The sequence below is a fragment of the Sinocyclocheilus anshuiensis genome, unplaced genomic scaffold, assembly GCF_001515605.1.
Source record: "Sinocyclocheilus anshuiensis isolate Anshui unplaced genomic scaffold, SAMN03320099.WGS_v1.1 scaffold117, whole genome shotgun sequence".
In the NCBI taxonomy this organism is placed as follows: domain Eukaryota; kingdom Metazoa; phylum Chordata; class Actinopteri; order Cypriniformes; family Cyprinidae; genus Sinocyclocheilus; species Sinocyclocheilus anshuiensis.
Window position 1 is genome coordinate 3,677,696 of NW_015536624.1, and position 14,385 is coordinate 3,692,080.

The 14,385-nt window shown below is 35.1% G+C and overlaps 1 protein-coding gene across 2 annotated transcripts in view; it reads left to right on the top strand.

The window, feature by feature from the left end:
- LOC107704768 (adenylate kinase isoenzyme 1) overlaps window positions 1–12,429 on the top strand; it is a 14,506-nt gene extending 2,077 nt beyond the window's left edge. The window contains exons 1-7 of one of the 2 annotated variants that reach the window (XM_016507788.1): window positions 2,259–2,313; window positions 5,956–5,988; window positions 7,713–7,748; window positions 10,031–10,194; window positions 10,315–10,431; window positions 12,073–12,264; window positions 12,343–12,429. In XM_016507788.1, the coding sequence (XP_016363274.1) occupies window positions 5,982–5,988; window positions 7,713–7,748; window positions 10,031–10,194; window positions 10,315–10,431; window positions 12,073–12,264; window positions 12,343–12,411 (585 nt within the window). In that variant the 5' untranslated portion in view covers window positions 2,259–2,313; window positions 5,956–5,981 and the 3' untranslated portion in view covers window positions 12,412–12,429. Of the gene's footprint in view, window positions 1–2,258; window positions 2,314–5,955; window positions 5,989–7,712; window positions 7,749–10,030; window positions 10,195–10,314; window positions 10,432–12,072; window positions 12,265–12,342 lie in introns of those variants that run through there. The other variant, XM_016507779.1, reaches the window with a different exon arrangement.
- The last annotated feature ends 1,956 nt before the right edge of the window (window positions 12,430–14,385 follow it).

Consider the following 14,385-nt stretch of genomic DNA (forward strand, 5'->3'; position numbering starts at 1 on the left):
AAAAGAAAAACATGACATGATCTTAGAAAATGTTTCATAAAACACATAGTAAAGTAACATCTTCATATTTGAAATGGACACTTGTGGCTTCAGCTTCCATTTACTACAGTCACATACATTTTCTTAAACATAAAAATATTATAAATATTTAATGTATAATAATATGTGTACCTATTTTAGTATCATTCAAGTTGAACTAAATTAAAATGATTATTTTAAATTAAAATGGTTACTTTAGCACAGCAAGCTAAACTAAATTTAAATGAGAACTGTTGCATTGGCAGCCAGCAGGTAAAAATAAATAAATATATATATATATGTATATAAATATGTATAATTTTATAAATATAATTATATAAATATTTTTATGCTTTGTGATGTGATGTGTTTCAGCTTATGTCTCTATATTAATATCTGAGTAATTTTGAGTCTTGAATGGTAAACTCAAAGTATCATAAAGTTTCATCTTTGTATAGTCAGATGGTCTCATCAAAAGCAGTCTGTTGTAATTTAGTTATATGCTCCAGCTTGCTAAATTCTTGAAAAGCAGATAAAGTTATGCAGATACTGTGCATGTGGACTAACATTTAAACACAAAATAAATGCTTTGTTTCTAAATATCTCTCGAATTTTCCAATCTATCAAATAATAAGAGATGGATAAGCCATTAATTACACAAGCAGCAAGTCATCGGGACAGAAACGTTTATAAGGCTGAACTGTAAATAATACAATCATGAACACAAGCCATTAAACCTGCTATGATTCTCAGCTAATGCTTTCCATATAGACACTTCACGTCAGTAGAAATAAGACATGTAGCTACAGAGAGCGAAAGCTGCTGGACCTGTGTTTGCTTCACTTGCTCTTGAATCTCTGCCATAATCAATTCATCAGCATCTTATAGTACATAACACGCATGTAGACCATACAAACCCCATGCCCAGTTAGTGCCAAGAACAACTGCCAGTCTCACATGCCAGAGAGGCCTACAAAATTACCATAATAGGCCGGCCAGGCAGTGCTGAAGTGTCCGGTGCTGATTCAGGCCTTTGGGTGACATTTACAGTGGCTCAGGGTCACCCACATATAAACCAGCCCACTGGATAACAGATCAGTGCATTACATAATACTTGCTGTGTGTCAGTGGAGTTCACTGCACAAAACAAAATAGACATGTGCTGCACTTCCAGTTTTGGGAGGAGTGCAATTTTTTATCTTAAACAAACAGATGTAAACTTGACCAGGAATGTGTTTGAAACCACTTCCTGAAGCACTTTTAGTGATTCAGTTGCAATGCGTTTCAGTCTGTCTTAGTTTTCTGATCGGTAAAGACACATGAAGTGCAAATAGTTCCAAAACTCTGCAATGTTTGACTATATGTGAAAAATACAAATCAGTTTGTAAGACTTTGAACCCTATAATATGAATTCTGGAATAGCTTTAATGTGCCTTGCATACCATAGTTATTATGCTGGCTTGACCGAGTCAACATTAGACAATGGAGGAAATAGGACTGGCATGCTTTTGTATTATTTCATAATTTATTTTAAACCTCATAATGTCCTCACATTTCCTTATTTGAAAGGAAACATGACCAGACTTGTTACTTCAGCTCAAGTTTCATTTAGGTTAATTTACTACAGCCATATACATTTTCTTATGCATAAAATTATTAGAATATATGTATTGAAAATATTAGAAATATTTGTAATACTAAAAATATAGATAGATAGATATTTTTAGTATTATAAATATTTTATGCTTTATGCAATGTTTGAGCTTATATGTCTCTATATGTGTTATATTAATATCGGATAAATTTTGAGTCTTGAATAGTGCCTTCTAACACATGATGCATAATAATAATGAAACATATTTGTGCCAACTCTGTTGCAAAGTTTTGGGGCTGAAGGCCAGGGCAAAAACATCTAAAAATGGATATAGTCACCTTTGTTTGAGTAACCCTTACTATTAAAAACACTGTCTGTAAAACCTCAGACACAGTTGGCTTAAAGCCGTAGCAAATGCTTCAACAGTGAGCAGAGATCTCTGACAGTCATTCATACAAGACAATCTGCTCTCAAAGCTTCATCTTCATTAGGAGAACTTACTATAGCACTGCTCTTTTAAAATAGCATTGCAGCTATAGCACAGACCAGCAGGACCAGTCTTTGAGAACACAGCATTTGCATGCGAGGCACTGCGGGTCACATGACCAGCTGTGCCGTCACAAGAAAAAGGGATCCGTTTACACTTGCCATCCAGACACTCCAAGACAGAGTATTCAGCCTGACTGCAGAACTCCAGAACAGTAAGACACTCTTTATAAGCTTCTCTCTCTCTTTCTGCTGTAGTGTTTAGTCTTTATGCTTTATGAATCCTGGCTGGAGACTCAGTCATTGTGGTGGGTGTGTCATCTGAGTGTCACTAACCTCTACACTTCAACAGAACGACTGACAGAGCTGTTTCATACAGTTAATAACGCACAGAGAACATCTACTGTAGGTCTGTGCAAGCCATGGTTGTGGTTAAGTACCTGAATTATTTGCATAAACACACGTCACATGTGAAACTAACTCCAACTTGAGACCAAAAAATACCTCTGCAGCAATAACTGATGGTATAAATATATGTAAATAAATGAGTGTTTTAGAGTTTTGAATTCCAGGTAACTTTATACTGTTTACAGTGTCAGGCAGTAATGGCTCTACACGTCTATAAGCAGAGGGTTCCTCTTCTGGTTTTGTGTTGAGGTGTGACAGCTCACATACGTCACAACTGTGAGGAACGTCAGCTCGTTTATGCTTTCATAACCATCTCATAGTGCCTCTGAATCTAGTTTTTGATGTATAGATGGGTAGATTGATGTCTCTAATAGTGTCATTGGCTGGAGGGTTTTAATAATGTTCTTCACAACTGTATTTTTATGCCAAAAACTGCTTTCATCTGATGCACAATTTAAAAAAAAAATTTCATAAGGTTGCATGGACAGTTTGATTTACACACATGAAAAGTTTCTTCTTTTTTGATAGTACAGAACATACTGCAACACTATAACATACTGTACTGCAGCTTTCAAAACGTCAAAAAAGAGCATTTACTGAAAATGAACTGTAAAAATAAGGCGTTGTGAACAGATAAACATCAACACATAAACACAATTGCACTGCTCAGCAGAAGCACTGGTGATAATGTGGTGAAGTGTGTGAAAGCTTGTGCTGTTCCTGTCTGTGTGGAGCAGCTGAAGAATCCCTGATCATTTCAGTCTGACCTGAGCTGAAAAATGCTACACTATTCCTGCATCCCAGTTTGGCTACTAAGTACTTTTGAGTGTGTAGCAGAGTATTGCATGGGCAAGATTAGGGACAAACTACTCCACATTGGCATTGTCTTAAAAAGTGGTGGGGACTAGATTGTTGAGGGGTATAGTCAGGGCCGGATTTACGCATAGGCATTCTAGGCACGTGCCTATGCTTGCTCCTCCAGAGGGGGCCCAATGAAACGAAAATGAAAAGATAAATAATATTTTTGTTATACTATGGGATATCTACAACAGTAAAAGAACCAAAACCCCAGAAGACATTGAGCAAATAAATATAACGAACAATAGGGTAAAAATGACAAACTATTTCCATGTTTTCTACCTTTTTTTGTACGGAAATCATGCTTTCTTTCTCCCGTTCTCTCTCACAGACGCACACACAGTGCAGATGCGCACACACGTGGAGACAGAAACTTGTCATCAGCGCTGCCCCACGAATTTATCAGTAAAAAAAGTTTTGCAGCTGAAAAGCTACATGATATTTCTCTCAGTTGCGAGGTTTTCCCGTGGAATTGGGCTACTTTATCTCTGTTGCTGCGGGTTGTTTTTCATGTCCGCGGGTTGAAGCGATCCCAATAACGTGTATTTTAGCCCCCAGAACGCGATTTTTACCGGGGGACCCTTCGAAACTCGGTGAGTTTTGAGTAGCAATTGGGCGGGTTTTGTTATGAAAACCTGGCAACCATTTCCCTCAAGCAGGTAAGTTAAGGTTATTATTGCTAACATAGCGGATTTATCGAAAAATACATTGGCATCATCAGTATTAAAGAGAAACTAATCACTTCATCCGATGTTTAAGTGAAGAAATTAGCCTTGACAGCCTTACTTACTGGACTTCCTCAACTATTGGCTTTGTTCTCTCTCACCGGACTTGTGTGTGTAGGTGATGTAAAAGAGGAAAGCAGGCATTTGGACCAAAGCACTGTGAGGCAAGGGAGGGGGAGACTTAAAAGAAGAAAGCAGGCATTTGGACCAAAGTGAGGCAAGGGAGGGGGAGACTCAAAATGTTTCTAAACTTAAAACGCATTTTTGCCCCGTTTGTGTTGTTTTACTACTTACAATTGATTAAAGTATAAAACACTGTTATTTACAATGCACAGCGTGGTTTTTAATCATATTTTTAGGGGGGACAACCCTCAGATAGATGGAAATCCGCCCCCCCTGGGATTTCCGCCTATGCTCACGCGAATCGCTGGTTGTAAAGACAAAGAAACAGTAGCCTAATTTACGAATCTGTCCATCTGTTCTGCATCCGCACAGAGAAACAGAGCCGAAGCACAACCAAAGCAATGTTCTCCCGCCAAACGCGTGCAGTTTATACTGCTAGAGGGGCCGATTTATTATAGCTTTAAAGGCACCGCAGCATAAAACAGCTCGTTTATTTGTAAGGATCATATAGATAAGGAGGCAATGGTAGTGGAAAATTAAATGAGTGTAAAAGACACTGGCCTTATATTACAAGTTGACCTCAGAGGAAAAAGTGCATGATAAGTAAACTCAAGATTCATAAATTCATATTTGGAGCAAAATTTATTTGCCTCACTCTTGGTAAATGTTCAGTTCAGACAGTAGGAAATATTTGACTTCACATACAGTAGCAGACAATGAAACAATGACACAGGCAGAAAGGTAAATAGCAGTGGTGGACGAAGTACACAAATTAAGTACTTGAGTAAAAGTACAGATGCGTATAATAAAATATTACTCCAGTAAAAGTACTCCTTTTTCAATTTTACTCGAGTGAAAGTACAAAAGTACTCGATTTTTTATGTACTTAAGTAAAAAAGTACTGATAGATTTATTTTGCAATCACAAACAACTGACAGTTTTGACCTAAATATGATTTTCAGTTACAATAATTCATCCTAAAACTCGACATTAGTAACTTACTTTTAACAGCATCAGACAAGCTCCCGGTTCTTACTTGTGAATTCAGTTCACTGGAGACTTGCACTAAACGGTTCATTTGAATCAGTGAGTTGTCGACTCGAGAACAGCTGCAATCGGATCATTCCAATTCGTGAATGAATTGTTTGGTGCGATTTGCGAACAGATTTAACGGGTTCATTGAAAAGAATCAGTTCGTTCATGAATTTTCTGAACCTGAAGCTTCTGCGTCTCGGAGCACGTGATATATTATAAGGAGTAATGAGAAGTTTTATGAAATGTAGTGAAGTAAAAGTTACTCAAAATAAAACGACTCCAGTAAAGTACAGATACTTGAAAAATGTACTTAAGTACAGTAACGAAGTAAAGCTACTCCGTTACTGTCCACAACTGGTAAATAGATAAAGATGAGTCAGAAATGTACAGTGTGTGTGTGTGTGTGTGAGAGAGAGAGAGAGAGAGAGAGAGAGAGAGATAGAGAGAGAGGAGTGTAGACTAATGTATAAAGTGTTGCTGGGTCAAGTGTTACAGGACTCTGTTGGGAAACACTGGTGCTTTGAGCAACATTTCTCCTCTGAATTAATTCGTAATCTGCTCATCTTGGCCACATCAGAAATGATTGTGAACTTTGTGATCTGTTAACAAGGGTTCAAATGAGAATGAATGAGTGACAGACAGACTTCAAATCAACAAGACTTTCAACTCTTTATCTGGACTAATCTTTGTCTTTTATTGCTCTTACAGGATAATCTCTCACATAACAGACAACCATGGCAGGTGAGAATTTTATTCCATCTATAATATTTTATGATTTTAAATATTTTTTTAATGTGAATGTTCATGAGATGTATAAGCATTTTATGGAGTCGCCTGAATGAAACTGCGCTCAGTACATGGTAGAGTTTGTTAAAGCAGACTGGTGCAGGACGTGTGATGAAACACAATGAGAAACATGCCTCCTAAAGAGGGACTTCAGACAGATTGAGACGAACAGCAGCTCTGACCTTTACACACATTCACACACGGGACTGTCACTGGATCACTGTGAGAATTAGACGCAATTACAAACACAAATACGGAGAACTGAAGAGCAAATAAACAGTGACAGTCGAGATGAGACGAATCAGTCACGATCAGTCATCAGCATTTGATGGTCTCGGATGACCTCACGTGGACACTCGCTGTACTGCAAGAGGTTATTTACTGTATGTATACAGCTTATTTCATATACATAGACCACAGTGTTAATTCATGTAACACATTTAGGTTAAAAAACAAAACAAACCCGTTGTAGGAACATTGTTTTGACATATTTCTAAACCGTTGAAATGTCCAGTTGTCTTGTCGTGATTATAATGTTATTTAAAGGTTACAAAAGCGTTTCATACAACGTTCTGCTAATATTCTAATAACGTTAAAATGTCCAAATTTATCGTTGTAATTAGAGCGTTATTTAAAGCTGACTAAAACGTTTCTTAAACATTCTGCTAATTGTATTTTCACCCAAAATAAATGTTTTCTAGAATGTTTCTAAAAGGTTTAAATTGTAATTTAAAGGCTACAATAGATAGATAGATAGATAGAGAAAAATAAAAAAGTTCTAAAAACGTTACAGCATCATTATAATCATAACATCATAAGGATAAAAACATTTTCTCTAAGCATTATGAAAATGTATTTAACCTCGTAAGACCCTGCGGCCTCATACGAGGACATTATATTTTTGTGAATTTCTCTGAGACTGTACATGCCACAGTTTTAATTCTGGATGTCCTGTACAGAGCACAGGGCTTTTCAGAGATACTAAATGTTTGGATGTTTCACCATGACCACTCCCTGTCCTTGGTCTTCAGATATGTCTGATATTAATTTAGTGACACTCTTATGGAAATATGATCATATTTTGTAATTATCATTTAAATCTGACTAATTTTTAAACTGTGTGTCATAAATCAACATCGCAGGAAAATGTTATGGGGTTTCAAATCAAAATATGACGTTCTGTTACAAAACAGGACGTTGATTTCATACATGTCCTCATATGAGGACACCGGGACTAAAAGCATGTTTATTACGCATTTTGGGAGACATAACAAATGAACAGATTGTTGTTACAATAAAACATTGGAATATGTTGTATTGGTTACAGCAATTGTTCACATGTCATCAGTGGTTCAGGATCAAACCTGTTTGATGAAGCTGAACCTGAATGATGTTGACAACAGTTGCCATGGCAACCTCAAGCATTCAGGAGTAACTGAAGGAAAGAGCAGAATCAGTGTGAAGCAGAAAGACTGCGGTCAGAAATGGGGTTAGGCTGCTTGAGTAAATCAGCAGTCGCTGCACTGAAGACAGACGGTAAATAATGGGAAAACATCAGATTTCAGAATCCAAGAGAGTCAGATAGCACTGAAAGATCTCAGAGAGTTCATATAATAACACAGCCTCTGTTGATTCACATGTTCCATTTGGACTGATTTGAATATTTCATTGTGTCACAGATAAAATTAAAGATGCTAAGATCGTCTTTGTGGTGGGTAAGTTGAATTGCCTTTACATATTTCACAGCTCAACAGTGTAACTCATCTCTTAACAATCATTCATCAAAATGAGGCATGTTTTTGTGAATGTAAACTCTGATCATAAGCAGTGTTGGAGGGAAATGTGTTGTGAAACCAGATCAGCCCCCCCCCCCCCCCCCAGTATCTTTTTTTAATATATATATATTTACATTATTTTTAATGCTCTAAACAATGTAAAGACATGGAAAAAACTTAACTTTTTCCTAAAACTTTTTTCTCGGGTCTTAAGAGGTTAAAATATTTATAAAGTTAGAAGGATGTTCCATTAACATTAAGAACATTTTGTCCTGACATTTATATAACTTAAAAAAAAAAACTCAAGTTGTGAGAACATTCCCTGCTAGCTGTGAATGTGAAAGAGAAACAAAATAGCCTACAAATACAACTCAATTTAAAAATGATAGATAAATAAATAAATAAATAAAAAAAATAATAAGTTTTTATAAATGACAATAAATAAATAAATGACAAAAAATAAGTATATATATATTTGTTTGCTGATAAGTGTAAACATCACGTATACCCCTAGAAATGCATGTGCCTCTGAGCCCTCTCTCCTCCTCGTGTCAGAGCGAGTAACATAATTAATTATTAAAAGTAACTTAATTAAAAACATTTTAATTAGGACTGTGATTAAAGCAACATGTCACTTAACATTGTTTAACCATTTCAAAAGTCCATTATATTTCAATATACACTACTGGTCTATCTAAAGGTATCTTAAGTTGACTTCTGGTCACAAAAGGTTTGGAATAATTCTGATTTTTTAATGTTTTGAAAGAAGTCTCTTCTGCTTACCAAGACTGCATTTATTTGATAAATACAGTAAAAATGGTGAAATATGATTACAATTTAAAACAACTGTTTTCTATGTGAATATATGTTAAAATGTAATTTATTGCTGTGATCAAACCTGAACTTTCAGCATCATTACTCCAGTCTTCAGTGTCACATGATCAGTCATAAATCATTCTAATATGCTGATTTGCTGCTCAAGAAACATTTCTATTTATTATCAATGTTGAAAACAGTTGTGCTGCTAAATATCGTTGTGGAAACTGTGATACCTTTTATTTTTCAGGATTCACAGATGAATAGAAAGCTCAAAAGAACAGCATTTATTTGAAATAGATTTTTTTTGTTACATTATATATATTCTGTTTATGTATATACTGTATTCTATATATAGTACCAGTCAAATGTTTGGACACACGAATGGGAAAGTGTCCAAACTTTTGACTGGTACTGTACTATAATATACACAAAGAATATCGGCCGATATATCGGTATCGGCTTTTTTTTACTCCCTAATATCGGTATCGGCCCCAAAAAACCCATATCGGTCGGGCTCTAATTATAAATGTCTTTACTGTCACTTTTGAATTCAATGCATCCTTGATGAATAAATATATATTTTTTTATCTTTATTCTTTAAAAATCGTATTTAGTGCTTCAGTTTCCACAAACATATGTGACCCTGGACCACAGTGTGACCCTAGTGTCAATTTTCTGAAATTGAGATTTATACATAATCCGAATGCTGAATAAATAAGATCTCCATTGATGTATGGTTTGTTAGGATAGGACAATATTTGGCCAAGATACAACTATTTGAAAATCTGGAATCTGAGGGTGCAAAAAATCTAAATATTGAGAAAATCGCCTTTAAAGTTGTCCAAATGAAGTTCTTAGCAATGCATATTACTAATCAAAACTGAAGTTTTGATATATTTACGGTAGGAAATTTACAAAATATCTTCATGGAACATGATCTTTACTTAATATCCTAATGATTTTTGGCATAAAAGAAAAATCGATAATTTTGACCCATACAATGTATTTTTGGCTATTGCTACAAATATCCCCGTGCAACTTAAGACTGGCTTTGTGGTCCAGGGTCACATATTTGGCAGCACAACTGTTTTCAACATTGATAATACTTAGAAATATTTAGTGAGCAGCAAATCAGAATATTAGAATGATTTCTGAAGGATCATGTGACACTGAAGACTGGAGTAATGAGGCTGAAATTTCAACTTTACCATCACATTTACATTTGAAAACATATTTAAATAGAAAACAGTTATCTGAAATTGTAAAAATATTTCACAATATATTTTGCTGTATTTTTGAAGCCTTAGTGCGCAGATGACTTCTTTCAAAATCATTAATGAATTTATGCTGAAATCAAATCAAAGCAATATTATATTAGGATCTGACCAGTGTTCTTATGTCAGGCGGCCCCGGCTCTGGAAAAGGCACCCAGTGTGAGAAGATCGTGGCAAAGTATGGCTACACTCACCTGTCCTCAGGTGACCTGCTGCGTGCGGAGGTGGCATCCGGCTCAGAGAGGGGCAAACAGCTGCAGGCCATCATGCAGAAGGGGGAACTTGTGCCTCTGGTCAGTCCAATCGCCCTTCACATGCTGGATAAAGCATTTCTCAGGGCTGATGTCACTGCTTGTTAGCATGAGCTGATAAACGAACTCTGCCACACTGAGACACTGCTCTGGTTTCTGCAGGACACAGTTCTGGACATGATCAAAGATACCATGATCGCCAAGGCTGACGTCTCAAAGGGCTACCTGATCGACGGATACCCTCGTGAGGTCAAACAGGGAGAGGAGTTTGAGAAGAAGGTAAAACAACAACACCACACAAACCAAAATCTGAAGAAATGGTGTCATTTTTGACTGAATTTAAGGATTGAGATTATTTCATTAGAAGTGGTTACTGCTGAACTGTGAATTTCAGATGTCATATTTTCCCATCTTAGAGCAGCTGTAATCACCAATGGCCAGTTTCATTGATTGACTCCTATTTACTATCCTAAATAAATTCATATAGTAAAGCACTGACAGTTATTTACCATTATTAAATTCTATTAGCTTCTATTGCCCTCATTTGTAAGTCACTTTGGATAAACTTGTCTGCTAAATGATTAAATATAATTTAAATGTACATTATTTCAGGTTTGGAATTCAACTGCTTCAAAATTTTGAAATTCTTTGAAATTCTAATTCTTGTGAATTCTATTAGTTTCACTCAGTTTCGCAGAGTCTTCCAATAAACCCCACAATATAATGGAATAAAGCAGATTTATTTATTTAGCAAGTAAAAATACACCAGCATTCAAACGTAAATAGCTATGTAAGAGCTTTTTAAAAAGTAATTTATACTTTTATTCATCAAGGACACATTAAATTGATCAAAAGTGACAGTAAAGACATTTATAAGGTTACAAAAGATTTCTATTTCAAATAAATGCTGTTCTTTTGAACTTTCTATTTTTCTGTGCATCCTGAAAAATTCAGCGTATCACCGTTTCCACAAAAATATTCGGCAGCACAACTGTTTTCAGCACTGATAATAATCAGAAATGTTTCTTAAGCAGCAAATGAGCATATTAGAATATTTCAGAAGGATCATGTGACACTGAAGACTAGAGTAATGTTACTGAAAATTCAGCTTTGATCGCAGCAATAAATTACATTTGAACATATATTCATGTAGAAAACAGATATTTTAAAATGTACTGCATTTTTTGATCAAATAAATGCAGTCTTGGTGAGCAAAAGAGACTTTTAAAAATGATTGAAATAATTTGGGAACACTTTACTTAAAGACTTTATGTACAGTATAATGCATTATAAAAGTAGTTTTAATGCATTAATTATGCCTTGTAATGCACCTTATAATTAATTGTACAATCTCATTGATAATTATAACCACAGTTAATAAATTATAACACTTATCAATTCATCGTTACACTATGCATTTTAAATTTGGTTATAATTATTTATGACAAGATATAATGCATTACAATGCACATTATGAATAATTATAATGCATTATAACCTTTAATAACCCTTTATAATGCATAGAGGCTTTAAGTAAAGTGTAACCAATAATTCTTACCGACCCCAAACTTTTAACTGCTAGTGTATATAAAACAACTACATAGTTAAAGTATTCTTATTTAAAAAAATAACATTTACATCCAGTTCAATTCTATATAACCCATTAAAGAATGCTGAAAATTATCCGGTAAAAAACAAATTTTTTTTGTTATGTGTTTTATTTCACATTTGTGTCCAGTGCAAATGAGTGTAATCAATGAAAACATATGAGTAACATATCAGTAGTAAATCATATGGCACAAATCTCCCGAGAATGACCCGTACATACAAGCACACACATATAATCTGATTTACCAAACTCATAAACTCCATGCGAAGTTGTTCAGCTTGAGCATGACGTCTCTCTCTTCTCTCTGTCAGATCGGCGCTCCAGCTCTGCTGCTGTACGTCGACGCTAAAGCCGAGACCATGGTGCAGAGGCTGATGAAGCGTGGAGAGACCAGCGGCCGCGCCGACGACAACGAGGAGACCATTAAGAAGCGTCTGGATCTCTATTACAAAGCCACTGAGCCCGTCATCGCTTACTACGAGAAGCGTGGCATCGTTAGGAAGGTGAGCGGAAACACTGACTGAAATTTGATTGACTCAAACATTGCTCTTTAACTGACTGATTTCTCTCTCCTCCTCCAGATTAACTCTGAGCTGCCGGTGGATGAGGTATTTGCTATTGTTGTAAAAGCTATTGATGAGCTGAAGTAAACAGCACTTGACAACAAACTCTTGTTTGGGTTATTTTTTTGCCTTTTTTCTCACATATACTCATTGCTGCCTTAATAATGTCTTTATTATACAAAAATCCATCCCGAGACTAAATCTATCAGATCTCTCCGTTGCATTGTGTGTTTGACTAGTAATACCCTAGCAACCGCCCAGAATACCTTAGTAACTGCCTTTCAACCAGGCTGTATAAAACCTTCAAACTTCATATAGCTCTCTTCAGCTACACGGGGATTCAGAAACCTTCAGACTTTTTAAAGCTGCTTTAAACTTTTATGTGCGTTTTTGTGGAGCTGACATTTAGAAATGCCTTTTCTCTGTGTGTGTTCATTGCTAATGGTCAGATAGATGCAGACTTTATTCAAACACTTCCTTCACAAGTTCTCCTTCTTTAGTGCTCCAGACTGAAAATCATCTCTACACTTTATGCGTAATCATAAAACTAGTCTGGTCTTTGATTATGAGTGGCCGAGGTGCTTTCAAAACCTTTGTGAAATACTCTGTGAAACATATCTGCCAATTTCTGCAGTGTAAGAAAAAAAATCATGTTTTGGTAAGTCACAATTATTAAGTCATAATTATGAGATGAAAAGTCTAAATTATGACATAAAATGTCAAAAGTATGACATAAAAAGTTGAAATTATAACACAAACAGTCATTTATATGACACAAAGTCAGAATTATGACATGCTAAATTGAAATTTTTAGATAAAAAGTAAAAAGAATATTCATGTCATCATTTTGAATTTTAATCTCATAATAATGATGTGATAATTGTGACTTGACATCATAATTTAGATTTTTTTAATCTCATAATTATAATTTTTAATGTCATATTTTGACTTGGTACTGTATGTCACAATTACAACTTTTAAAGTCATAATTTTGGCTTTTCATCTCAATTATGACTGTCATATTTTTTTTACTTTAAAAGTCATAATTATGAGATGAAAAGTAAAAATTCTTATTTTTACTTTCAATTATTTTGAGTTTAAAAAAGGCGAAAAAAAAAACATTACTATTTATATCATCATTTTGAATTTTTAATCTTATAATTATGATTTAATGTCATATTTTCGACATTTGAAGTCATCATTTTGGCTTTTTATCTCATAAATATTATGATTTTTTTTTGTCGCATTTTGACTGTATGTCATAATTATGACTTACCAAAGCAAGATGTTTTTCTTTCAGACTGTAGGGTTCCATCAGTAAAGACCTTCTCCATAATTTTCTCCATAGGGGAATTGATTTTTAACAGTAACTTATAAACTATTAAAGGCAGACCTGCTGTGAGCTCTGAGGGTGTGAATCGATGGTATATGCTTTTGTTGAAGCCATCTACTCGCATGAATTCATTTTTTTGTAATAATCGTTTAACAGCTGAATCTGTAGTGAAAAACTACATTACCCATGATTCTGTGCAGAAAATCGCAAAAAAAGAAAATCATTTTTGGCAATAAACTAAAAATATATTGTTTTTATAGATATAATCAACAACTTTAAATGAATAGTTTTATATTTCTCCACCGTCCCATAAATGCTCTTTTGCAAATCAAAGTTTGTAATGTTGTGATTCTTCTCAAAGCTGGCTGGTTTGATTCATTACTTATGGCTTTTTTCACATGGTTTTTTAACAAATGGAAAAAATACTTCCGGAACCTTGGCAACCATTCTGCTAAACATTGCTGAAGAACTACATTGCTTGGTGGAAGAATTATTATATGTTCAATAAATGATTACATTTTGTATTGCTGTGTGTTTATTTGACCTTTACAGCTATATGTAATAACCATTCTATAAAACCAGTATGCCCTGTGAAGCCATGCTTTACAGTGATTTTAGAGCAGCGCCGCTCCACGTCATGCCTAACAATGACCCGTAGCTCTTCTGAAGTAAGTGTACTAAAGCACGGCTTCATGGGCTCATTTCATTACTATCTCACCTGGCCAGAA